Below are 27738 nucleotides of genomic sequence, written 5' to 3'. Positions count from 1 at the left end.
AAAACAGTAGCTTGCATTCCGCTGATCCTGTGGCTGATATTGACTTAATGAATGACCATTTTCACCCAACAGATGCCTCGCCACAAGTTTTTGAAGCTTGAGGAAGCTGTGGAAACGGTCCTCAACGATGATTCTTCGGGAAAAGCCAATGTACTTCTGCCACGGCCGAACGCAGATGATGTACTGACAGATGGAGAAAAGGGGGACGAGGACATTGCGCTGGTGGATGTACAGTCGAATCCCCCCTACAAAAAATGCCGCTACAGCGAAATTTCCGCCACAATGAAGATTTTCCGATTCCCCGTCGGCTAATACAAAAAAAATATCCCTTCATAAAGAAGGCGTTCTATTCAGCATTTCTGCTTCAACGAACTTTTCGAGAACGAAACTGGGACTGAATTGAAATTGGAACTGCCGAGAAGTCAAATTAGAAGGCCCTTCCAAAGCTGTGACGATCATATGTCCGCTTGAACGAGGTTTTCGCAAACGAATCAAATTCAAAGTATCGATTTGCGCCACTACAATCCATAGCCCCACGTGGTCATCAGGCGCCTGTGCGAGACTGCAGGGGATCACCGCAATCACTGCAGTTTTCTGTGGTCTGTGTCCGGTCGAAATGGCTACGCCAATGCATTCTCTCTCTCGAGGAGAAGGCACATATCATTGCCGAGGCAGAAAGCGGAAGGAAAGCGCGCTTTCCGAGGTAAGCCATGCAAGTTTCCCGAATTGGAAGAAGAGCTACTCTGCTATGTGATAGAAGTGAGAAGCAATGGTTATGCATTGACAACGGACATGCTGCACATGAAGGCTCAAGCCACGGCATGTGCGAAAAGGACACTGCACGAGGATTTCAAAGCTAGTGCCGGCTGGGTGCAAATATTTTTGAAGAGGAAGGGCTTCTTTCGGCGAAGGACCACGCTGTGCCAGCAGCTTCCGGACAACTACACCGACAAGGTGCTTAGCTTTCAGAAGTATGTTGTCAGCCTCCGTCAAGAACAGAATTATGGACTGTCCCAAATAGCGAACGCTGACCAGACCCCTGTGTGGTTTGACTGTCCCGAAAACTGTACAGTCGACGTTAAAGGTAAGAAGACCGTTGCCGTGCGGACAACTGGCACTGAGCACCAATGCTGCACAGCGATGCTTTGCATTATGCAGACGGGCAGAAGCTACCCCCCTACATTGTACCGAAAAGGAAAAGAATTCCCAATGAAGTTTTCCCCAAGGGAATCATAGTTCGCGTCCAAGAAAAGGGCTGGATGAACGATGACCTCATGCTCAACTGAGTAAAAACTGTTTGGCAGAACCGCCCAGGCAAGCCTTGTTGGCCAAACGGTTGCTTTTAAGTCTTGGATAGCTTCCGCAGTCACTTGACGGATAAGGTCAAGGAACAGATGCGCCGTGTTGGCACAGACGTGGCTGTGATTCCGGGCGGTCTCTTAAGGCTGAATTCCGCAGGCAATACACAGAATGGATGGTAAGCAGCAGCCACAAGCAGACGCCAACTGGACGGCTCAAGAGGGCATCGCATACGACTTTGCTTGAATGGATTCTGTCCGCATGGAGCTCGGTATTAACGGTCATCGTATGGTGAAGTTTCAAAGTCACTGGTATCTCCAACAGCTAGGACGACACCGAAGATGTTCTTTCTTGGGTTTTACGTGCCAAAACCAGTTCTGATTATGAGGCACGCCTGTTATGAGGGCTCCGGATTAATTTTGACCACCTGGGGTTCTTGAACATGCACTACAACGCAAGCACATGGGCATTTTTGCATTTCGCCTCCATCGAAATGCAGCCACCTCGGCCAGGACTCGATCCAGCGACCTCGTGCTCAGTAGCGCAACGCCTTAGCTAACTGAGCCACCGCGGTGGGTACAGCATCGAAGATGACTTCTTCTGGTCTGGGCTGGTATTTTGTAGAGATGCTTTTCCGATGCTAATGCCTTTTCGCGCTTGGTCAGTGGTCAGAGCAACGGTCCGCTCACGTTATCAACGGCATCAGCCAGCCGTGAGCAGTGGATGATAAGACTAGTATAGAATACAGCATAATGCATCGCTACAAAATACCGGCCCTGATGACTGTGCCACAACAGAGCACCAGCGCAGAGACTGAGGACGATTCAGCGTTATGATGACTGACATGGATACTGCAATAAACGCTCTTCGTTTGCCAATTGGTATGTTTTTACTCAAAAAAAAATTTTTTTTACACATCGCGTGTATGGGCCCCACCCTGAAAACTGGCCCTCGTATCTTTAAAGCAACACTAAAGAGAAACAGCAAGTTCAGCTGGAATAAGAGGGACCTTCAGGAATGCATGCAGTTTTTGCTGGGTGCAAAAATATGAGTTATAAGCAGAGAAATTCGTAAACAAAGACCAAATATCTATCTCTCTTCCTCAACTTCTCTCCCCCCAGATTCGGCACTGAAGGAGTGTCGTCACGGATTTCATTGCTCTCAGCGAATCAGAGGGTGCCATGATACGTCACCGCTTTCGTAAACGGTCGAGGCGCTGGCTGCATCATAGGTTGAATAGCCGCTGCGTTTGCGTTCGCTGCGACTTTTGCTTAGGTGTTCTGTGGCCGCGATGGACACCGTTGCCGACGCTGAGCCTTGCAACGAAAAGCTCACCAGGGAAGCAGGACTTCAGAGAAACCTGAGCGCGGAATGATCCTCCGTGCTCGCGCGAAGGATGTTTCCACGTACAATGGCGGTGAGCCGCAGGTCTCGCCGACAGAAAGCGATGCCTCGTTTTGTCGACGGAAGGCGTCTGGTCCGCCAGGCGACGATGTTCCCGAGAGAACAAGCGTAGAAAGTTGCATGCGTACTCGGTATGGTTTTTCGTGGCTTTTTTTTAAACGACATTCAGCACTCACTGAGCCACCAGTACTGCAGGGGCACCAGTAGGGAATTTGATGAAGGCGACATTGAGGGAACAGCTGCTCGAGAAAGGACTGGCCTCTGGGGCACGCCAAGATACTTTCCGAGGGCAGGTATATACATAATCCGAGGGCGAGAAATGCAGAGAGCACACCATCGGTTTCTCTGGCTCTTGCCGTTTTATCATCGGCGGAGCACTGCGCCATTGCGAACGCCGGGGCTCATCGCGCGGCACCACATGAAAGGACACAGTCGGGTCAACACTGCCGCTGCCCCTGAGCAAGCGCCTTGCGCCATTTATACAGCCCTCAACATTACACTCACGAGGTATTTTCTGGCTGTTTCCCGCAAAGTCGATGTTTTTCAAACCACACAACATGCAACCAAACACAGCAGCACTGTAGAGCGGAACAGGCACGAGCGATGATGTACGGAGCAACAAAGCTATCACAACCGCATGTAGCACCATGCCATTTTTTCTTATTTCTTTATTTTGCGTTAAACTTGTACTTCCTTGCTTGAAACGGTTTAAAAAGTTGGCAAATGCTGCTTATATAAGTTTAAGGTGTAACCAGCAATAAATCGCTCTCGACCAATCACAACAGGGCTGCGTTTGTGATCTCCGACGTCCCGAACGTGTAGTGTGGGAAATTCAAAGGGGCGTCAGCACCTATCCTTCAGTTTTTCGCTATTTTCTCGCTTATTAAACCTCTGTTCGCAGTAAGAATGGTATGACTGCGATCGTGAAAGAATACTCTACCATTAAAGCTCAACTTCCGTTTTCTCTTTAGTGTCCCTTTAAAAAAAAGTGCGGCCCTTACACGCGTTTATACGGTAAGCCTTGATAATGAAAGCGGCACATCTTCGTCGCCACTTGTGCTTCATTGGCCACAGATACCAAGCACACAAGGAGGTACTATTCCTGAGCGATCACTTTTAGAGATGGTACTATCACTTTCAAGAGATTTTACACTACTCCGCATCAGAATTTTAGAGGTATGTGGCAAAGAGCATTCCTGGAACTCTGGACAAATAGCGAGTGTGGCACAGCGCCAGAAACACCGGTGGCCGTATAGTGACGAATCCGGTGCTGAGTCGCACAAAATCTCGCAGAAGTGATAGGATCACCGAAAGGGATCGTAATCGAGCACAAAATGAACCTACAACAACCTTTAAAAAAACAAGCTCTCCCCCATCTCGTGATGGCAATGACGTATTTGACAGTTCTGACGATAGACTGTTGCCAACACCGCAAATGCAGTTGCGGTTTTGTATCCGATTGTAACGCACAGTAAATTTTTCGAGCCATATCATTGAAAAAAAAAATGCGTGTTTAGATTCTTTTAAATATGGTAATTTGGTTATTTTTTTCGATTCCCATAAATTCAAATTTCTGAGCCAGCATTACTGGACCCAGATTAGCCCTTTCAGGTGCCAATTCTCTCCATTGAATATTTAGTTTCTTGGCATTTCTTCTGCCTTCAGAATTCTGAAAACCATGCAGCTGTAGAATAAACTAGCAACTCAATTCTTCAGCGAGTTTAAGTTTACAGAACGTGGATTGGATGCGAGAACCTCATAGGAAAATCAGATATGAGAGTATCAACTATTTCATGCCGAACATACTTGTAAAGCACCTATCCAGACATGAAATATGCCTGATGATAAACATTGTGAAAACAATGAAAGAAAAAAACCCACTATATGAAGACAAGCTGACACTGCAAGGGCAAACCATCCAGCCATCTAACTTCCAAATAATGTTACTAGAACACTTGACACTTATTTTAAAAACTTGCAGTACAGGGCCAATCAGAAGTGCTTCAAGATGATTTAGACAATTTAACTTTTATAATTTAAATCGGTGCTTTTGATTTTGATGTATACTACCTTCGCTTGAACAATTGTGCACATGGGTTAACGCAAAAAACAAATCATAAAGTCTCACTTTTGAAGACACTGCAGAGCTTTTTCTTGCATCTGGCAAAATTTATGGCTTTCGTCAAGCTTGCCACGGTAACTTTCCATTTCTTGTCGAACAGATTCCAGCTGTCGAACACAATCTTGGTCCTTTTTAAGCAGGCGCTCTTGAAACATCAGCTCCTGGTACTTGAGCGCCTGTGACATTTCCTTCTCCGAAAACATTTGCTCCTGAAACAAATGCACAAACCCCACCAACATCAAAAAGCAAATTTCAGCAGCATGCACAAACTGGAATATAGGTCGAGTTCTGAAAATGTGTGAGAGAGAGAGAAGTGGGGGGCAGCTAAAGTCTCCCAATTTTATATAGGTGTCTCAGAGCACAGAGTCAAGGTCAGGGGTCAACCTACATTCTAGGCAGACCCATATTCCGGTTTATAAGGTATCTTGCAAAGTTTACTCATATAAATTGTTTTTTTTTTGTTTTTTTGTTTTCCTAAAGTTCGCCCAACGGCATTAACTATTAAATATAGAAATGTAAGCTGGTTTCGGCGATGCTCATCAATAGTGCTTGATGGTTGTTTCCATAAAGCCAAGAATCAGTCCTGTGGTCAGGTGGGATGAAGGCCCACTGTATCTGGTTTAGTCTAAACCAGATACGACAAAGCAAATAAAATGGGGAGAGGGGGCGCGCTGAATTCTGCACTGTTTCTCAGCAGCAGGCAGTGAGACTTAATGCCATAAGTCTCCCCTACCCACTGTATTTTTCCGAAACAGTGGCAAGCTTCTCCCTTTCAGGCTCGAATTATGTCCAATGAAGCATTAGTTTCACAAAAGTTCTTGCATCTCCAGAACCACGGAAAGAATGCAGTTGCTGAACAAATGAAATATGTTTATTCCTTCAAAATGCACAGTATTCCAGAACCCTCTAAATGAGCATCACACAACATAAACCACTAAATGTAAAGTCTAGCCTACTTGGGAAGCATATATGCAGCTGCTTGAAAGATATGCCTGATGTAAAATGTCAATAAAGCAGTTTTTATTGAATATTCCTAGAGAACTCACTGACGCTATCAGTACAAAGCTTATCCAGAACTATTTCAATGACCATCGCATCCTCTGTGCCAACTTCCGACTCAGTGAGGTCAACAGAGCATGACAACTACCACTGAAAGGATGCAGGTTATATGCGAATGCCGGAAGCCAGACTTCCGGAAATCGTCGCTCATGTGTTAGCTCAGTGCACATGAGCCGCCTAACACAGCACTGCATAGTAGTCCATCCAATGAGCTTCCTTTAATTCGAAAGAGTTTTTGGTCCCCTTCCGAGTTGTTGGAATTATTGAGATTCGACTTTACTTACAAGCGATTGAAATTGACAATAAGATGTGCTGTTCACAATTGCTATACGCACGGAAACATGATCAGAATAAATATAAAACATTCCTGCAGCACAGCTAATATAGTGCTGCTAATGTGCATAACATGCTGTCAGTCAGGCCGTCAAGTTACAATGTGGTGCTAGTTGCACACCACGCATGCCAAGTCTTCTAATGCACACTGAAGTGTCAGCACATTCATGATAGAGCTTTTCCTATAACAAAATGACTGCCTCCTAGATAGCACGGCCAAATGCAAATCCTGCAACCCTTTGCTGCATATAGCATGCATTCCCACTGGCCTACTATGACGAGGCAACAAATCTTTAAGCAGGCCTTGCATCTTATTTATGCAGGAGCAATTCAAGTGTATGTAGGAAACACCCAAAGAAAGAACATGATAAAAAAAGAAGGTTATTACATGTCAGAAATTAAAGATAAGACTGACAATGTTTTTCACTATTCAACAAAGCTATGGGAGACTCACCTCTTCAACAGCTGCTGGAATTTTTGTAGCAGACAATGAATCTTTTGTAGGCGTTGAAAAGCTCAGCAGGTCCTATGAGGTCAGAAGCTCAAGGTAAGAAAGTGCACAATTCGCACTTCAGACATTAAAAGCACATCAATCCATTATTTCATAGCAATGATAAACTATACTACATATTAGTGCAGAGGCACAGTTATACAAAATAAATCTGAACTACAAAGATGCAATACAACTCGAAATCCAGGCAATCCCGATTTACTATATATATTATAAGGCACCTCACCTCACTGTTAGATGGACTCAGTTCGATCAGTTCACTGTTGTTACCAGTCACGGGTAAACTGGAACATAACACAGATGACATTGTTCATACAAACCAGACAAAAGGTAGACACACTTGTCGTTAAAGAGAAAAAGTACAGCCCTGGTTTAGAAGGTGAAAAATAGATTGACAAGCGGGTAAAATGTTTAAATACGCCCGTTTCAGGTACAATTTCAGGTTTACTAAAAATGTTTTTATTCAGTAAGTAGCTCCCCACTTAAATGCAGGTTCACAAGAATGGCTTGGTGGGCTAGTTGGTAAAGCACAGAAGAGGACACAGGGAAGTAACAGGAGAGTGCTAGACTACAACTGATACTTTATTGGAAGAAGCAACACAAAGGTTGAACCAGCCAATAGAAAGGCTAACAAAGCCAAACACCAAAAAATGTCTTAAAGACCAAAAAAAAAAAAAAAAAAACTCGCGTTTCTCGGTCTTGTACATAGCGGCATTTAGATATTCAATTTTCTTTTTTGAGAGCGACACTTATCTTTATCACAATGGATTTCATACGCTTCTCTCACTTAACATGTCAGCTTGTACTCTTAATCACCGAACAATCCCCATAGAGCAGTTCACAAACACCACTTCTACAGTGTAATGCCAAGTGACGCAAAACGACAGTCTTTCCAACCAGATTGTGTCACCTAAGCCTGTTGTTGACACACCTACCCAACTGGCCAATATACCTTTTCCCACAGTCCAAGGGGAGAGTAAATTGCGCCGTCCTCACTATTAAACTGCTCACTGTGGTTTATTGAAACTCCTGCTTTCTTTCTGGCATCACGATTAACCATAGAACAAATTTTTTGAACATTTGTTGGGGGGCAGAGAAGACATCCACACCAACGCACATGCCTACCTTAAAATTCCGAGCAAGCGCCCCCCCCCCCCCCCCCTCAAGCAAGTCGAAATTACTGGAAAAGTTAGGAGGGCGCTACCCCGGAACGGCACCAAAAATTCAAGATGGCGACGACAAAATTTTTCCGCCAAAACAGGCAGCACAGTGGGCATGGAATTAAAATTTTATTTAACATGAACTTTATTAAGCCAAATATTTGTTAGTGCTGTTTATCACTCTCAAAACCATCGAAAGAACTACAAAAATAGCGCATCGACGCTGCCCCAGCGCAACACGAACTTTTGTTATGCAGCTTCTTTTCCAGGCAAAATGATGTCCGCTAGAGTAAAGTGACACTTAATGTTCACTTTATTAAAAACCATGTTCACGGTCAAACATTCAGCCCTAATGAGAGTTCCGATACAAGTCAAGCTCAGCTGCAGTGCAGCAGCATGGCTACCGACGGCAGACGCGAACTGGTGCCGCAAATATCAGCATGTTTTCTTCATCGTGTGAAATTATTGCGAGGAGAGGGTAAAGCGGCAACAACGGTAACAGAACATTGCTACTGCGGATCGCCGGCCACAGTTCGCCCGGATGCGCACGTGTGGGCAACGGGGCCCCCGAGTGCAACCATGACTGGATGCAACGATGCACCAGGGAACCCCGGTGCGGACCGGTGCAATTTGCCGAATTTGCCATTATTTTCGTGGACTGGATGTGGCAGGCTGGTGTTGGCACGGAGCGGGAGCAAGGGGCGCTTTCCTAGAATGACGCGGAAATTTGAAATTAGCAGTGAAGTTAGGGGGGGCTGTTGCATGAGTGGGGGCGCTTGCTGGGAATTTTATGGTATTTTCTCGAGATTGTGTGCGATTCTGTGCATGTAAGGCACCACTACGAACCTTCCTTTTCTTTTGATCTACTGGAAAAGGTATATCGGTATATGTCCAAGCTCAGTTACAGTAACTTACAGGGTAGCCAACCGGATATAATGTCTGGTTAACCTCCCTGTCTTTCCTTTACCTTTTTTCTCTCTCTCTATGTTCCCATAACATGAAACTGCACATCTTTTGGGAATAAAATTGAAAATATTTTGCAAGTATTATACTTTCTCCCTCCTGAAAGTGAAAATGTTTACTACAGCGAAGGCTGAACGAAAATCCACACTGCCTTTAAAAGGAGATGAAATCTCAGCCATTTAACGCTTTATGTGTGCAACAAGGCAGTGGGAAGCATTATTCCCAATGTAGGAATGTGTCGCCATCTTAAAAGATGTTTGTAAAGTAAAAAATGCAGTGGTGTCCTCTGTTGCCGCAAAATGGATGTACAGCACATCCTGTGCTTTGAGCCGATATCAGCGATACTGTCAGATAAAGAATTTTATCGCGAGTGGCAGTTTCAGAACGTGTGCGAAAACTTGCAATTTTCTTCTAAAAACTTAATTTCGAATTTGCTGTTATGTGACGACACTGCAACATGAAGGCTGCAGAGAAGCAGATGCAGAGCTATTCGCCAGGGCTGCACTGTGCCACTTGGTGCAGACCCCTGCTTCAGGCAGATCCCAGCAAGTGAAGAGCTGTTATTTAAAGGGGTGCTGAACCACCCCTCGAGCTAGCTGAAAAAAGACATTCCTTGGATAGCATACACTGCTTTGTACATCTCAGCCTAATTTTGCACTTGCACGCGGCACGTGACGTTCACAATTGGAGTATAACGTCACCTTTTTCTCAAACACTTTTCAACACAAGCCTTCTAACCCTGTTTGGGTTGCCATATTGTCACATAGCAGATTCACATACACGGCTGCTATTGGCCAATAGCTGACCTCAATCAAGCAGACTATAGTCCGCTCACGCTCAACCGTGCCCGCCTATGTAGGAATGAAACTTTGGCCATACTGCTTATCAGGGTGTTGTAGCCGTAGGCTCTCGCTAATTTAGTTTGGAACACTCAATTAGCCTCTAACTACACAATACTTAAGCCCACACCACATGTACAGTCACGGACAAAATATTGTGAGACACAGGAGCGCCATTCGAAAGCCACCTTTTGGACACTAGGCGACGCAGTGTGCGTGTCGAGGCTACATCAGACTACTAAGCACATGTGCGTCCTACATTCGCTTGTTTGCCTGACCGATCGCCGATTTCGCGTGAGGAGCTGCTTATGCTGCGCTCGGGCGTGGGCAGTCTCTTTTCACTACTCGCGCTGCTTGAGCCATGCGGCCGTCGTTCTTGGCGCGCTATCAGTTGACTAACCCAAAGGCACGTGTTCGCAATGCCTGTTGGTTTCATCTCGCGTCTTTTATGAGAGAAGTGGAGCGCCGTCCCTTTTTTTTTTTTGCTTTCGATAGATGCTTCGTTTCCCAAAATTGCCCGCTACAATGAAAAACCTTTTATCGTCAAAGGAACTTGGGCCGCACGCCTCAACTCAAAGCGTTAAAAAGTGAAAGCAAAAAAGAAATTGTTAGGCAACGCATTTATTATCATAGAAAACTGAGGACGAAAAACAAACACGAGCCAGGATTCACTCAGATATCAATCACTCAGATATCGCAGCGAGCTGCAACGCGCTTCTCAAGCGGCGTGGCATGAATTTGTACAGGGAACGAACCAGGTCTGTCAGTGAGAAGCCGTTCCTACTCCGCCTTGATGGCTTCCCACAGTGTGTCCGCGCTTGCATTCCCCAAGCAAGACTTCGCTAAATTGTCCATTACCAGACCCCACGCATTTTCAATGGCATTCATGTCGGTTCCCTTTAGAGGCCATGGCAGCTGCCGCACGAAACGTCAGCACGAAACGTCAGCACGAAACGTCAGCACGAAACGTCAGCACGAAACGTCAGCACGAAACGTCAGCACGAAACGTCAGCACGAAACGTCAGCACGAAACGCTTAACAGCTCCGCTCCACTTCTCTCGATGCTCCACTTCTCTCGTAAAAGACGCAAGATACAACTAGCAGGCACAACGAACACGTGCCGTTGGTTTAGTCAACTGATCACACGCCAAAAACGACGGCCACACGGCTCGAGCAGCGCAAGTAGTGAAAAGCGACTGCCCGCACCCGAGCACAGCATAAGCAGCTCCTCACGCGATACCGGCGATCGGTCAGGCAAACGAGCGAATACAGGACACACATGCCCTTAGTAATCGTCTGACGTAGCCTCGACACACGCACTGCGCCCACCAAGTGTCGAAAAGGCGGCTTTCAAACGGCACTCCTGTGTCTCACAACAGTTTGTCCGTGACTGTACGCTATGCCTGCCATGCCTCACAATTACTAGTGGTTAGCATCTACAAGGGAGGCACACCAGTACACGCTCACTCCCGGGCGCTCCTGGCTAGACGTGCTTCGTATTGGGTGCTACAAAGTGCACAATCTGTATTTGCCTACTATCCATGCGGGACAAAGCCAGTCCACACCATGTAACATGGTCAGACTGGAGCACCACAGCGCGCACTCCAGCCCTGCTGTGCACTTACAGTTGCACATAGACATACATAGTGGTGTAGCATAAATGCTGCAGGCGCATTGAATTGGCACGACGACCCAACTTGTAATGCTGTAGGCGGGGTATCGCCACTATCCCCACCAGCGCTCCTCTGCTCCTTTGGAACGGAGGACATTGACGGCAAATAGGAAAGGTAAATACCATATTCGAAGTATCTATACTCACGCTACGTCTTTTAAAAAAATTCTTTTACTTATATATTTTGGTGAGGTACCAAACTCGTTCAAAGGGGCTTTTGAAGCTTCAAGGCAATGTGGTTCAGAGCCCATTTTTTTTTTTTACTTTCTGAGCCATAGAAATACATTCGAAGTGTGGTGTACTTTCTGTAGCAATAGGAATGTTTGTCTGTGTGCCTATATTAGGCAGTGAGAAGAATACATTCCATAAGTGTACTTTCGCAATTTTACATGAGAAAATCCTAAATTTTTAAAGGGAACTTTCGTGACCGTATCTAGTGGAAAATAAACACATAAGTAGATCCTTGTACAGTGCACGAAAGATTTGCCCGGAAACGTTTTAAACAAACACTAAAAAGGAATACTAAGCAAAGCTGTATGTAGCAGTAAATCTTGCTTCTGCAATAGCAAAAGGACTACTATTACCATGTGAGGAGGCCTGGCAAGGCAGACAATAGGCAAAAAAGGAACAATGTTGGTGATGCTACCCTGAAATTCCTGTACCAGTTTGCTGCTACGTAATAGATTTTGACTGCATCTACTTGGGTTTAGTTGTTTACAAGTGAAGAAAGACCTAGTGCATTCTAAATGAACCAAAGACTCAAGTTAGAAAGTTTTGAGAAGTTGTGCCAAAAAGCCAAATATTGAGCGATTGTTTTGTTTAACCATGGATAATTTTGAGAAATCTAGAGGAAATAACATAATTGTAGTCCTTGCACTGAATTTCTCAAGAAGGCGGATATTGCTTGCATGAAAAATTGAAATGCATAATTGACTAACGAAATTACACTAATTAGGTTTCTAACTAATTACTTTACAGCACATATTTCACTCGAAATTGTAGCCAGAGAGTATGCAAGGTGTATGCACTCAAAACAAATTCTCAGGATGACAAGAGTTTCGAGATAATCATTCCCAAAGTGTACAAGAAATACAATGGCATATGAAGTAATTTCCGTGCTTCAATGTACAAAGTGACGCTTTGTTAAAAAAGTGGAGCAATAGTGCATATTTAATGAGGGTTTATAGCACATTATCTCTAAACCGGTGCAATCCTCAAAATTTGTTCTAAGTGGATAAGCCTTGCAATCTCAAGCAGAACTTTTTGTTGGGCTAGTTGGTGCATGTTACTAAATTATTTAAAGCGCCAAGAAGACGACACAAGTAAGCGCTCATCCGTGTCTCTTCTTGTGTCGTCTGTTTGGCGCTTTAAATAATTTAGTAACTTGCAATCTCACTACAGTTAAACCTGCTTATAACGAACCTCCATATAACGTATTCCTGGATATAACGAAGTTTTTCTATTCCCCGCCGTTACTCCATAGAAGCACATGTATTTGAGACCTCTATGTAACGAAGTGGCAGCGGGAGACCCCCTCGATATAACGAACTTCCCCCTCCAACAATTTAGAGATTTCGCTCCAAATTTTGTCATTTTTGCGCGAGCAGCAACCAGAAGCACCTTCTCCGCCGCGACGGAATGCGAAGCGAGCGCACGTGTGCGAGGCGGGCCTGCATCCCTCGACCCAGCGATCTTGCCGCCGCGGGCGTGACCTTTCCCCCTCCCTTCATTCAAACCTGATCCTGCCGCTCGCTGCAGCTGGCATAGCCCGCCAAGCCGGCACTCTCTCCTTTTCCAGTTGATGTTGCCAACACGCTCGTACACGCTGTGACACATCACACTCGATGAGCGCGGACACGCGCTGTCAAACGCTGGTGGCGTGTGGAAGCGCCGCTGGAGAAGCGAGCGAAGTGACCTTCGTGCTGTTTATCGCTTCAACGCAAACTGAGCGCCGAGAACACACAGCACGCACAAAGCTACGAGCCGCCGACGCACCTACACTGCTAGACTCTGCCCCAACGCAGATCGCTTTCAAGATACGGCCCGCGCGCAGTACGCAGTTGATGCCAGAGTACAGCACAACGCTGCACCGCTATCCCCGTGAACGTAACAGCGGGGTTCTACTGTAACACTATACGACGCTATGACGTCATCCTGAGGCTCGCTCTTCGTTTCCGATGCCTCGCGCCTGGTGCGACATTCCAAGGATGAGTGCTTCGACCAAAACGGAAAACAGGTGCGCGTTACAATTGAAGGCGCGTTAGAATCGAGTAAATACGGTAAGCGTTTCTTTTTAAAATTTTCGTGCCAAACCTGCATATAACGAAATCCTCTTTATAACGAAGTTTCTCGGGAATTTGACAATTTCATTATATCCAGGTTTAACTGTATCTACAATTCGTAAATTATATGTGCTGTAAAGTATTTAGTAACTTAATTAGTGAAATTTTTTAATCAGTCAATTATGCATTTTTATTTCTCGTGCATGTAATGTCCACTTCGAGAAATCTCGCTCAAGGTCAATTCGCTTGCTGCTGCTGCCATGCTTCCTCACTCCAGCATTTTGACAGCAACTTTCCACGGTCATAGAGCAAGATGCATGTGCACGCCTGACACCATGCTTGTTAATTTAGGTAGTAAGAGAATGCTTACAACTTTATACGGCCGATAAAACTACAATCCTTAATTCATATAGCTGTCAACTAGTTTGTTATCGCAATCAATGCTTCGCCTTTCGGCCGAAATTGCGACTTTTTGTTTTGTTTTTTTACTTTGGAAGTTCGTCACTCACTTTTTGCAACGTTAGACATCGTGACCCAAGTCTCGGATATTACGGACTTCGGATAAAACGGAGAGACAGAGTGTGTGTGCGCATGTTTGAAGTTGAAGGTACAGCAATATATTTTTAGGATGTCCACAGAGCATGCAAGATAATTGGAACTTTCGGAGTCCCTGAAACATTCGACAGTGAAGCTCACTGATGGTGCAAATAACATATGGGCAGTACTGGTCTCACAATCACAAGCAAACTTCTACTTGGCAAGTTTTAGCAACAATAAGCAAGCTGCAAAGACTGCAAGAAATGCAAGCATCAAGAATGGCTAAAACTACTGCACCACTCAAACAGGAGGTTATGCAAACAGTAATTAGAATTATGTTCATGCTATCTCAAGCACTGAATATACACTTACAGTGAAGCTCTTTGTTTACACTTCAGATCTTCATTTGCTGCAAGTATGTGAAAAAAACATTTTAGTGCAGGACAGTGGGTGACAGGGTGAATGGAAACCATTAGTGCAGCATTTAAAAGCAAGTTTTAGTTACGGCACTTAGTAATAAACTGAGTAAAAATAAGTAAAACATTCTGGGCCCAAAAATAAACGATGCCATTTAATGCACAACTTTAGAAAAGTCGGCGCCGCCTGTTGTGCCAAGGGCATTATGGGAACTTTGAGGGTCAGTTTCGGTTTTGGAGGCCTTGTGCTGCGCAGCTAGGTAACACCCCACCGCGGGTTGCCACGACGGGCCCGCTCGCCAAGCCCACCATAGAAGCACTCTTAAAACTGCATGCTCTCATCGGTCTCAGAGGGCGAGCGTGGCAACGTGAGCCAGCCCGAGCTCGTGCAACTCGTGCTTTGACACGCACTGTCTCGTGCTGTCTGTGCACGCTGGGACTATGCACGGAAATGTGTGCAAATGCAACCTCCACTCCACACTTGCAAATGCAACCTCCATTCTGCAAGAAATATGCAAGAAGCTATCTGCTTGCAAAATATGCTAAAGGCTTGTAAACATTGTCATACGATTGCTGCAATCAATAGCACAGCGTTTTGTCCTCTCGTGTGCTGTTAAAGATGAAAAACACACTGGCAGGAACATTATAGCAATTGCCAGTATACATCAAGGTGTATTTCTCAGATCACACTTTGAAGCAAGCACCAGCAGCAGGCAATTTTATGAGCAATCCGTCGGTGGTCCCCGACAACTTGTCAAAACACGCTCAAGACAAATTCATAGATATCCATTCAAAATAACATTTTCGATGTTCTAACCGACATGAGGCATATTCTAGTACGTAACACGCACGACAAAGAGCCCCACCAGAAACTTTACACGCCATATCGCTTTTAATGCGATTCCGGTCGGAATGCCTCCGCGCATTCGGACAGTCGCAATGCAACTAAGTAGTGTATGTAAAACCATGTTCTAAGGGTGTGCCACTGTCTTCTCAGCAGTGTTTTGTGGCTATGCATTTCCTGTGTTTAACAAAAGCAGGTCATGACACACGAGCTTCCCTCCATGTACCCAGCAGGCAAAAAGCGGGTGCTGGAGCACAGATGTACTTGGCGCACTGACTGCACAGAGACATGATGGCTGTGGTACCCTCACAGCATTTTGTGGCCACTTGGGTCATATTCATCTTTTTTGTGCTAGGCAACCTGCTGTGCTACGGTTAGCTCAGACAGTAGAAGAAACGGTAGACTCCAGTTGACGAGGCACAACCTATGCGGGTAGCTGCAAGTCGAGCAGACGACAGAGCACCTTCCCTCAAGATTCCCATTAAGCCTTACCAGCTACTGCTTAAAGGCAGGCACCACTTTCTAAAGTTGTTCATCCAGCCTTCTGTCAACACTAGATACTATCCACATTAACACTTTCGTGACCGCGCCTATTCCCGTCGACAGTATTTTCTCGATAGTACAAGTTCGAATTTTGGCGCTTCTCCGAGCGCTTTGGACAGCTAGCGCCTTTGAGCGGGTGAAAGACTATTTTATCAGTTTCGGATTTGTGTTTCTCTTTTTCCCCGCGCGGGGATTTTTAAAGTGGCTGCATAGTCGGGGTGACGAGCGCTCGTCGTTTGGCATCTACTTTGCGCGCGTCCGCTTCACGGAAACGGCGAGTTTCGACAGATTCCGACGCATCTGGGCTAGAATTTGAGGATGATCGTAGCAGCACAGACTCTGAAGACGACTTCGATTCGTCGGACTTCAGTACGGACGACGAAAGTGCGGCAAACCGCCACGGAACATCGACCGGTATCCGCCGTTGAGTTTTGCTTTCTTCTCGGACAGTTATTGCTGCCGCGCATCGACGTATGGATTTCCGGCGTGTTCCAAAGGTTACAGTTCTTATCTGCAAGGTGGAAGCGTCGTTCGGACAGGATCATTTGCCGGCGGTCGCGTAGAGAGTCGAGTTTTGTCCACGAAGACAGCCGGGAGTGCACCTTGGAATCGCGCTCTGGAGTGCTGCATGTACCCGTGTGCATCAAGAACTTTTGTAGATACAGAGCTTATATTTGCAGGCTGATTTCATATATCCCTTTTCTTGAAAATGTATATTTCTATTTCTTTATATATTTTTTTTGTGCAAGGCAGCATTGATGTTTTTATCGGTCTTTCTCGTTCTTGATGCAATTTTTTTGTTTTGATAATTTTTTTCGTAGTATTTTTAATAAATATGCTGTTTGAAATTAATACTGTTGGAAAGATAATTTCTTCTACAATTTGATACCATACACTTCAACATGAATCATTTCCTGTGGCAGGAAAAAAAATAGCCAGATTAACCAAAAACTACCGATTTTCCCGTGGTCACGAAAGTGCTAAACTTCAAGTTAAAATATTTAAGCAACTAGTGCAGTGTTTATACGAGCACATGATGGAATTTACTGCTTACAATACCCAGTGACAATATCCGCGGAAGTTTTGCCCACACAGCCACACTACAGCTGTCCTCTGCCTCAGCTCTCCAAAACAGTTGCCAAGAGACGCAAGCTATTGAAAGAAGTTCGGCACCACTAAGAATGCAAAAATATGAGTGAACACAATTGGCTGGCACAGCTACACAAATTTTCAGTTTGATGGCAGGGTACTTGATACTGCAATCTTTGGTTGTCCCGGACTATAGTTAGACAACTGCGTTAGCTATTAATGTTGATAACCCATATGAACAAATTTTTGAAGATCCCCCAAAAAAAGCACCAGGTGTTTCGTGCGCTTTCATGCCTTGGAAAAAAGTTAAAGTAGCAGTTTATGACAAATCACAAAATGGATAACAATTTTACCAAGTGCTCGTACCAAAAAAAAAAGAAAAAAAAAGAAAACGCGACACACCCTCATTCACACTGAGAAGGAAAAACAGAAGCGCAAAAGAAGCAAGGACAAGACGAGTCCTGAGTAGCCGTCTCGTCCGTTTCTTTCGCGCTCCTGTTTTCCTTCTCAGTTATGAACTCGCTTAAGAAACTGTTTTACTAAGCTGCATTCAAATTTGTATCAAAAAGAGAAACGTGCAAAAGACTTTGCTCACTGTAGATACTTTACTACAAACAAAGCAATGAATACAGGTACAGTAGACTCCGTTAATTCAATCACAGCCGGCAATCCTAACATTCGATCTTGAAATCGGCCTTCACCGGATAATGCGTACTTGACTAGTGAGCGCGCACGCGCCTACCCCTATGCTGGCCATGATAGCGACCCTTTTAATGGCAAAGTTTAGGGAACAATGTGCATTGAGCACACGTCACCTTTTATCGAAAACGACTATTTTTGGCCAGCACTGGGAAGATCTTCAAGCAATAACCATAGCTCACTATGTTTGATTACAGTATTTACCCAATTCAAACGCACACTTTTTTTTTAAAGGAAAATTGGGCCAAAAAATGCCTGCTCAGTGCACGCAAACATGAAACCGAAACCGCAACGTTCGTGTGCTTTGCCGCATAATGCGGATGTATTGTCGCGAAGCTAACTTTAAACAAACAGTGTGGCGAAGCTGACTTAAGGAAACTGCTAATGTGCACTAATCTCTTTAATTAAAAAATCAGGTGCACGTTAGATTTCCACTTTGTTTAGGAGCTTCAATGTCATTTCTACGTTAACTACTTTGGACACATACGAGGGTGAATCAAAGTCTTTGCCTTTACCTATCCTTAGCCAAATTACGGCTGTAAATGCAAGGTCAACACATCCATTCCCAGCGGTGGACCTTTCTTGGACTGGCCAGGCCTTATCTGCCGGTAGCTCCACAGTACGGCGCTGCTGTCAGTTGTTGAAGATGGAGGTTGGGCTTCATACGTCCATGGCGTACGAGCAACGAAGTGCGGTTCGTTTTCTATGGAGCAAGGGACGAATGCCTATCGAAATCCATAGGGAAATGCAGCTCACGTATGGGGAAAGGCGTCTCGCTTTGAGAAGTGTGAGGTGGTGGTGTTGCGAGTTCGCAAAAGGCCGTGAACACTTGCATGACAACGAGCGTTCGGGGAGGTCGTGTGTGCGAGGTTGTAGAGTGCCCGCCTCAGCTGCGGGAGGTGGTGGGTTGATTCCCACGACCGCCAGACACCCACTGGTTCAAACGGGCACAAGTGTACCCCAGCCTGGCGTTCAGCTTCCTTCAGGGGTTATACGCTTGGGAAAGGAGCCTGCGCCCCAAAATCCTGCCGAAACACATATGAGCACACAAAAAAAAGCGAGGTTTGGGCCACTCCCATGGCGGCCATTTCCCATGTGGCACCCCAAAAACACCTACTGAGATGATGACACCTTCGGGTTGGAGACAAACACCCCTTTCCAAGCATTGAAGTCCCATAATGGCTGAGCACCAGGCCGGGAGCACGCAGGTACCCGGCAGCAGCACTTGCCTCCCACAGCCACAGCAGATGCTCTTCAACAAGGCCGTCTATGGTTGGACAACCAGGCTCTACCGCTAGGCCACCGCTGCGGTGGGTCCCCCCTTATAGGTCCCCCAAATTGGGTGTCTTTAAGGTAATAAAGTGATGTGATGTGCATCGCTGACCGACATTTTCCACATGGAAGCAATGGTGAAAGCGGATTGGCATGTGCACCTCAAGGAAATTTCATAGGAGCTTGACATTTGTGTATGGGAGGGCTTACGAAATCCTTCACAGGTCCTTAGGGTACCGGAAGGTTTCATGTCGGTGGGTGCCTAAGCAGTTGGATGACTTGATGAAGGGAAGCAAATGATTGCTTCACTGAATCATCTGCAACGGTATGCCAAGGAGGGTGGAAGTTTCCTGGACCACACTGTTACTCGCGATGAAACGTGGATACTGCATTTCATGCCGGTATCAAAGCACCAGAGCATGGTGTGAAAACATCCGGGTTCACCTGTGACAAAAAATTTCATTCAGTGCCATCTGTTGGGAAGGTTATGTTAACGGTCTTCGATGATTGCTGAGCACTGCTCCTGCTGGATTTCATGCCACAAGGTGCAACCATCAATGACGACAGTTATTGTTCCCCACTGTCACGCCTGCAAGCGCCGAGGGATTCTCAATGTGGACAACGTGGTTATCCTCCACGACAAGGCGAGGCCACATGTGACAATCAGAACCACCGACAAGCTCCGGTTATTTCACTGGTAGAGTCTGGACCACCCACCATACAGTCCAGACCTCGCCCTTAGCGATTCCCATGTTTTCGGTCCGCTGAAGCAGTTCCTGGCAGGACAGTGATTCACGTGCAACGATGAAGCCAAGACAGTCCCACGGTGGTTCCACAGTCAGCCAGACAAATTCTACTTCAGGGGTATCTCAAATTTAGTGCTGCGATAGGACAAAAGTTCGAACCGGTGTGGGGAGTATGTGGAAAAGCAATGTAAGGTACGTAGAATAGTATGTATATTTGTAATTAACTGTATGTACTTTATTTTGGCTAAAAAAAATAGGGGCAATGACTAATTCGTCCTTGTATAAGGTCGGCATGCGTTTGATTCGGGGGCAGTGTTAGAATCGGGTAAATACAGCCAAATGAATCAGTGGTGTAATTTGACGTTCTTCCTGCATCTTTTTGAATTCAACACCGCCGGATAATTCTATCTATTTCGGCGGTCCTGCCAGGGTTGAATTAACGGAAGCCGACTGCACTTTGTTTACCACTGTATCAAAATACCACTGTATCAGAAACAAACTCAGTAAATAGCACAAGAACATAGACCCCAATGCCAGATTACAAGGGTATCTTACTGTTCTGTCCTCGTCACTATTCTTGAACTACTTTTGTCTTAAAATGGACTTGCAGGGGCACTGAAACTGCTTGAGAATGACAAACTTGCTTAGTCACAATAGTCTTACAACACTCGAGCCAATATTCCTGCACGTGTAGCTGGGAGCCCACAATATTGCTCGAAAGGTTAACCACCCGTCAACTTTTCTTCAGAAGTCCCATATTCTTATGCGTGAGTAATCTAGTTGGCTACTGGGCAAACTTTAAAAGTCACAACTAAGCAGCAGCTTGGAAATCCCATCAATGATGTGGCAGTGCCACCGTCTGGTGGCAAAGAGAAATATCATTGAGCTGATAGTGTGGCGATAGAACGAGTGGAGGGTCATGCCTACACAATGTCAAGTTTGCGTTGATACAAAAGCACAGCCAAATGAAGGACAAAGCATAGTGGGCATTGCTCCACACAGACGTAGTAGCAATGGCAAAATTTATAAGTATCAGGAACGCGGCCACTGTGGGGCATATCAAACTTCCTGTGCATGCTGCACAGGAAGTTTGATATGGGCACTAGGGTACAGAAATTATGCAACCAAATGCACAAGTTACATTTATTCACGCATTAGAGAACTCGCATGCTTAACTTGTGTTACAGCTAAAGGGCATCTTTAAGTCAATTTTGCAACTGTGCTCGCCCATTATTCGTAGTGGGCCTGCTTGTTTTGCAGAGGGTGTTTAGGTGCTAGGGTAAAGAAGTGGCTATTACGAATCAAAGATTTATAAATAATTTTGAGCTCTGGACCGCACAAATAGATACATTAGTGACCTATACGACATGGTCAATAACATGTATTAAAAGCTGAAATTCACTAGAGTACATGTTTAAGCACTGCTTAGGCAGCTGGTATTATTCCCCCTACTCTTGGCAAGCCTCATTTAAAAATAAGACAACCAAGTGCAAAAGGTGCCAGTAAAAAAAAAAAAGCAAACAAACACAGACTCACCACCCTCACTACGCCTACGCTCCAAGGGGTCAAAATTGAGGTAAAGCGAGCAGCGCCCTAGGCTGGTTCTGCCCAGCCGCTGGCTGCTGCCCACTTTATGAAGGAATTCCAAATCTTCCTTAAAGTAGTCCGCAGCTGTCTTGAACTCCTCCTCAGAAAACTGAGCAACCTCGGGACCTGCCTCAGAATCCACGGGTAATGTTCCCTCCGTCTTATCTTCGTCTGAAAAATGCTGAAGCAGAACAGAAAGAGGGCACTTAAAACAAAGCAATAAGAATTGGTATGACGTTTAGAGAAAATAGCTAGGATCCCTAGCTCCCAGGCGTACATGCCTGACATGGTACAGAGACCCTGAAAGCACTCCGATACACATGCACAAAAAAAAATGTGACAAGTAAACATATTCACGGGCTCCATTCTAATCACTCACGACCGTTGCACGGCGCCAGTATCAGTAATGTTGGCTTTCCGATTGACTGTTGAGAGGTCACGTTTTTAATTTGTGCCAGGAAACAGAAGCTTTGCAAAAAGCATTTCCACACTTTGATCACGCACGATGTGACGCTGTACACTCTTTGAATGAAAAATTGCTCTATTAGTGCTTAAAAAAAAAAAAAGGATGAAGGGCACATAAAAACCTCTTGCAATGTAATTGCAATATCGCGAATACATTGTTTAAATATAGAAAGCATTCAATATTCAAAAGCGTTTTTTTTTTCGCAATACAGTAAAACCCTTGTTCACGGCTGGTACGAATTTCGGTGTGCTACGAATTCGAAACATTCCCCGGCCAAAATACATTGCTAATACATCGGCTGTTACAAACGCGTCGCCGCGCCGCTGCGAATCATACAAACAAACGCGTGAGCAACAGCGGCGGCGGCTGCCGAGCCGGCACAGCGGGATCTGGGCGGGATCCATAGTCACCAAGCAAACAGCTACGTCACGCAGCTGCGCAGTCTCTCATTGGTCCCCCACGTCGAGCGGACTGGACTACATCACAGCCTAGCTAAGCCTAGCCGATGCTTTGATGACCAGCGAGAACGGCATCAGCCATGATGGCCAAAACGCTCCCTGCACTACCTACGTGCTGAGGCGTTCAGTGGCGTGCGAAAAGATTTGCGAGAACACGATCTCCAGAAGGAGATCGTTGATTTGGGCAAGAAGAAAATAGACACGGATAGTAAAATTCCGTTGAAACGTTTTTCAAGAGACCGCGAAAAAAAGAAAAGAAAAAAAGATCGAAGTTTCGCCCGAAAGGCGAAGCAACGATTGTGATAGCAAATTGACAGCTGTATGAAGTATGAATAGTTTTATCGGCCGTATAAACTTGTAAGCATAGGCACAGTAAATTAACAAGCACGGTGTCACACGCGCCCAGGTAAACACGAACCCATCTCGCTCAATGACAACGCTGGAGTAAGGAAGCGCGGCAGCAGCAGCTGTTTCTCACTTCCACGTGAACTAAACATCAAAAGCACAGGGCTTACTAAGCTATCCGGCACTAGGTGCACTTTGTCCACATCGCAGATCGCTCTCAAGATACGGCCATGTGGTGCAGTCCCCGCGCGGTCGCGCCGTATCCGCAATGTGTCGGTCGCTTGTTGCAACGTACAAGCTGGCTGCACAGCTAAATTTACGTGACCGCCACATTCAAACGCAACGTAAGATGCAGGAAAATTACAGATTGGCGACATATCAAGGGGAACTTAATACATGGAAGTCAATGTAGGATTTAGGTCAGGACCGCGAAAACACGACGTAGCAGCCGGGAAAACGCAGCAGCAAGAAAGGTATCAATGGGGTTTCCATTATTACCAATTTTTTTCTGGTAAAAATAAATTCATTTTTTCTTGATTTTGCATGTGTTTTGATGAAACGAATTTTGGGTGAAACGAATATTTCACGCGACCCCGCGAGATTAGTATCACCGAGGTTCTACTGTATTCATATGCAATATAATTCCAAAATTCACTATTCAAACACCCTGAGTATTAGAAGTCGAGAAAACTTCAGCCAGAAGGATTGATTTCTGCAGCTGAAGAAAAAGGGGTCCTGAACCACCCCTCGGGGCTTGGTGGAAAAAACAGTCTGCGGATAGCATACGCTACTGTGAACATCTTAGCCAAATTCTGCAGTCGTGCACAGCTCATGGAGCTCGCAAGCGGAGCGCAAAGTCACTTTTCTCTCAAATGCTTTCGTTTAAACAGAAACCTGCTCCTCACTATTTTTTGAATGCATTATTTCATAATATAGCAGATTCCCATATGCAGCTGCTATTGGCCAATAGCTGACATCAATCAAGAAGGGTGTTTGGATCAGTGCGCTTGTTCCTACTGTTACTACGTATATTTATTGACGCAGTTTAATAAACAGGCTGAAGTAAGCAAGAATCTGCGTTCAAATTTCAATAATAATTACGTACTTCTGGAAGAAGCCGACTATCGTCTGCTCACGCTCGGCCGCGGCCACCCGCGTAGGATTTAAACTTTGGCCACCCTGCTTATCGGTGTCGTAGCCATCGGGTCTCACTAATTTCTACTAGTTCGAAACACTTAACTAGTCTCAAACCAGGTGAAACTTAAGGTCAGACCACACACACACTTACCAGCGTGCACTCACACCTGGTTAGACGTCTTGACAGACTTTGCTTCCATATTGAGCTATTGACAGTGCTTCAAAATGCTCAAGTTGTATGTGGCTACAATCTGTCGGTCAAGTTGGTGCAGGACAAAGCTGGTCTGCACCCTGTAGCACGGCCAGATTGGAGCGTACGAGTGCAAGTGCGCACTCAAGTTCTTCCGTGCACAAAGAAAACACATTACAGTTGCATGTAGCTGCTGTCTGCTACGCAGAGTAGGTACCGCGGTCACCGCAGGGCGCCGCAACAAGTCCGCTGGTGGAGCGTGCTGCGGCACGCTGATACCAGCGTTATGGCAAAGCATTATGGCAAAGCATTATGAACATGCCCCGCTCTGCCGTAGCGTTCGCAGTGCAAGTCATTGAAGAAGCGGAAGCACCGCAAAGGGGGTGCTACTTGCCAATAACTACGTTTACGCTGAATGCATTGAAGTACTTTTTGCATTAAAGTATTTCTCAAATAGTCTATTCTGACTTGAAATGCATTTCTTGACTTGATAAAAGTGGTTCAGGTCCCCTCTAAGAATCAGTACTGCTCTACAACACGAATCACACTGATGAGATTACAGCTGCTCACCAAATTTTCAGCACTGACAAACTACACTTGACAACAATCTCAACTTTGTCCCATGTTTGGATGTGAGAATTTCTTTGAATTTCATATTCAACTTATATTAACGAGTTTCACTGGGTTGAAGCGGTCCTTTCTTCAAAGACATATGAAGTGCACTTCATTGTTCTTACTGTATCTGAGCCTGCCGTCTACTTCAGCCTGAGCCTCTCAATTGACTCGCCTATAAATTGCTTTTTCACTGAATCAATACTTCCGTGCGGTCAGGTGAGCTCGCGTCTCCTCCTCCGGCCCAATCACGGCTGGACATGGCTGTCTGCAAGGCTGAGCGCATGCGCGGCTCACACACTATATTCGAGATAATCTGCAGCAGGTGCGAACGCTAAGTGCGAGCCGAAATGGCTAGGGTTTCCACCCCTCCCGAATTCAGCGGGACAGCCTCAACGAGTAAATGCCCCAAGCCTTGACTTTCTTTCCTACTTAATAACAATTGATACATCAGATTTCCTTTTTCCATCAGATTTCCTTCTCTTTTGTATTCTATTGTATTGTCATGAAGATAGTTTCGTTTTTTGTCGTGGTCGTAGATGTGCTGTAGGCCCTAACCGTTCACAGTACCTCGTATCAATATGGGTAGCTGTGTAAACTAGGCAACTACTGAGCCTTGCTTGTAAATCCAGACATGGTAAAAACATTTGAGGGTCAGTCGTCCCTTTGTTACCAAAGATGTTGCAGTTATATATGCAGAACAAAAAAAAAAAAAAACACCAATCCTACCAACTACCAAGAATATATCAGGTGCACCAAGGGTTAAGCAACAACAATAAAGTTTACTAGCAGTTTAAAATCTAGTAGTAGCTATGACAACTGGACATAGAAATAAGTAACCTCTTCTACATAGAAATAAGTAACCTCTTCTACATAGAAATAAGTAACCTCTTCTGATAAACACTGCAAGAAGCTGCAGCTTCATGCAGAATTAAATTTGATGATCTGCTCAAACCTCTCATGCACCAATATCTGAAAATCAATATCTGAAAATAGCAACAGTGAAAATGTTTGCCTAAACACATGTTTTCAGACTTCTACTGCCAAAATCTTAATTCACAGCGGTGCTCTAAAAGCCTTCGATTCACAATCTCTAACAAGATGGCATCAGCTGCATAGACACAGAGGGAGCAACTAATTTTCGAAATGCTTTTGGACTGGGTACCAACCATAAAATATTTCTACGGCCTGTCTAATGCACAGAACATAATTTTTAAAGAACAAGAAGCTTGGAGAGTAGAGATGCATAACCACCGATATTGAGACACTATCGAACTATCAATGGCAAAAAAAAAAATAAGACTTCTTTCTGGGGTTTGACGTGCCAAAACCAGTTCTAATTATGAGGCACACCGTAGTGGAGGGCTCCAGATTAATTCTGACCACCTGGGGTTCTTTAACGTGCACTACGACGCAAGCACACGGGAATTTTTGCATTTCGCCTCCATCGAAATGCGGCCACCGCAGCCGGGATTCGATCTCTTGCTAAATACTAGAAATAGTACAAACCACGAAACACTGCCACACGTGATGTGGTTCTTTTAGTGCCTGGAGTTGCTACCACAGGCAAGGAATTGCAACCTCTTAGAATTACAGAAGTCAAGCTAAATCTCGACATGCCACTATCTGATGTAGCTATGCAGTACACTTGTGCGTTCTTGCTATGTCCAGTACCAGCAAAATGTACGTTCTCAAATTGCTGAGTAATATAAGCTCAGACAGGAGGATCAGACTAAAGGGGAAAAAAGCTAACATGCTCCACCATAACACCTGGCTGACACAGGTTTAAGTTATACCCCAGTCACACAGGGCCCTTTTGATCGTGATCAAGCCCGATCAGGATCAAATTTGGCAATCATGATTGGCTCACTTCTGCAGCTTGAGCAAAAGGACAAATCCCAGTCGAGAAATTCGATCCCGATCAAAAGTGCCATGCGACACCAGCATCGCACATCTAACTGTTCCAATAAAAACAAATGTGCATAATTGCACTGCAACGAATGCTAACACTTTTTAGATCTGAAGATTACAAATAACTACTATTTGGTTGGTATGGGGAAACACTAGTCTGCTTTGAGGGTTTTTGATAGCCAGTTAGTATAGCCAGTTAGTATTGCAAAAATTTTTGTAGTATCACAAGAACTGCAGAAGTATCAATAGCATTATCAATAGCAAATATTGACAAACCATCGTAATACAATCTATATTCTGAAGAGAAAAAAAAACTGTTATTCAATTTATTGTTATTATTATATAACCAATGTAGAGGCTGCTAAAAGTGACACCTATGCCTGGACTGGGAGGCAAGGCAGCTTGACAACTGCAGCAAAAGATAAAAGCCACCACATGGCTGGGTGAAACCAGGACACAAGTAAATGGCAGCAGCAGCAAAATACAGTAAAAGAACAGCCCCCACCTAGGGAATTTTGTTTTTTTCAGTCTTGCGCTTGCATGTTCAGCCTGTTATCAGTAATGGCTACATACTCTAATGCTATTGATACAGGAGCAAGTTCTGGTGCCTCAAGCAACAAAGATGAGACAGCGGTGACTGTGTTTGAACACAGTTGTGCCACTTTAATAGAATGCACAAAAACTGCCATGACCTACAGCAACTAGTGCACAGCTACCGCTTTGTTCACATAATAGTAAAAAAAGGAATTGTACTACAGAAATAAGTCTGACCACTAGTTTTTCAGGTGGCTTAGAACTACAGTGGCAACTACAGTGGCAAGCTATGCAGAAGGTTACTAACCGATCATGTCCCACTTGTATAGGCTAGCCTAAAGTTTCATATTAAACACATCAACATGCATATTAGCTAGCACACGTGCACTACATTTATTGTAGGGGTGGCTTCAATCTTGCAAGCCTGCTCTAGTAATTTCAAACAGCATCTCTCCTACAACAGATTATTTTATCCAAAATAACTATTCCTATTTGCTTTTATTCCGAGAAGCACTTCACAATTACGTACACATATTGAGTATATTGGGTAGACAGTGCCTAATTATGTTCATACAGTATGTGGCAACATACAACACTGGGTCTACTGAAATGCATCACTGCTGTCCCTAGTGTGCCCAGCTACATGGGGACATTGTTTACAAGTGGCTACATTATACTCTTGATGCATTTCAAATGCAACAAACTAGA

General features: G+C 44.9%; 1 protein-coding gene across 4 annotated transcripts in view; it reads right to left on the bottom strand.

Moving 5' to 3' along the window:
* The window catches only part of LOC119431551 (uncharacterized), a 94005-nt gene that overhangs the window by 28547 nt on the left and 37720 nt on the right, over positions 1-27738 (bottom strand). For 3 of the 4 annotated variants that reach the window (XM_049670384.1, XM_037699034.2, XM_049670371.1), the window contains 5 exons: positions 21327-21558; positions 14554-14590; positions 6955-7012; positions 6672-6743; positions 4832-5034 (listed from right to left, as the gene is read on the bottom strand). In XM_049670384.1, coding sequence (XP_049526341.1) covers positions 4832-5034; positions 6672-6743; positions 6955-7012; positions 14554-14590; positions 21327-21558 — 602 coding nt within the window. The remainder of the gene's footprint in view (positions 1-4831; positions 5035-6671; positions 6744-6954; positions 7013-14553; positions 14591-21326; positions 21559-27738) is intronic. The other variant, XM_049670375.1, reaches the window with a different exon arrangement.

This window comes from Dermacentor silvarum, chromosome 1, assembly GCF_013339745.2.
Source record: "Dermacentor silvarum isolate Dsil-2018 chromosome 1, BIME_Dsil_1.4, whole genome shotgun sequence".
Taxonomy (NCBI): Eukaryota; Metazoa; Arthropoda; class Arachnida; order Ixodida; family Ixodidae; genus Dermacentor; species Dermacentor silvarum.
Note: the sequence above shows the minus strand (reverse complement) of the source record. Positions and strands in the feature narration are given on the sequence as shown.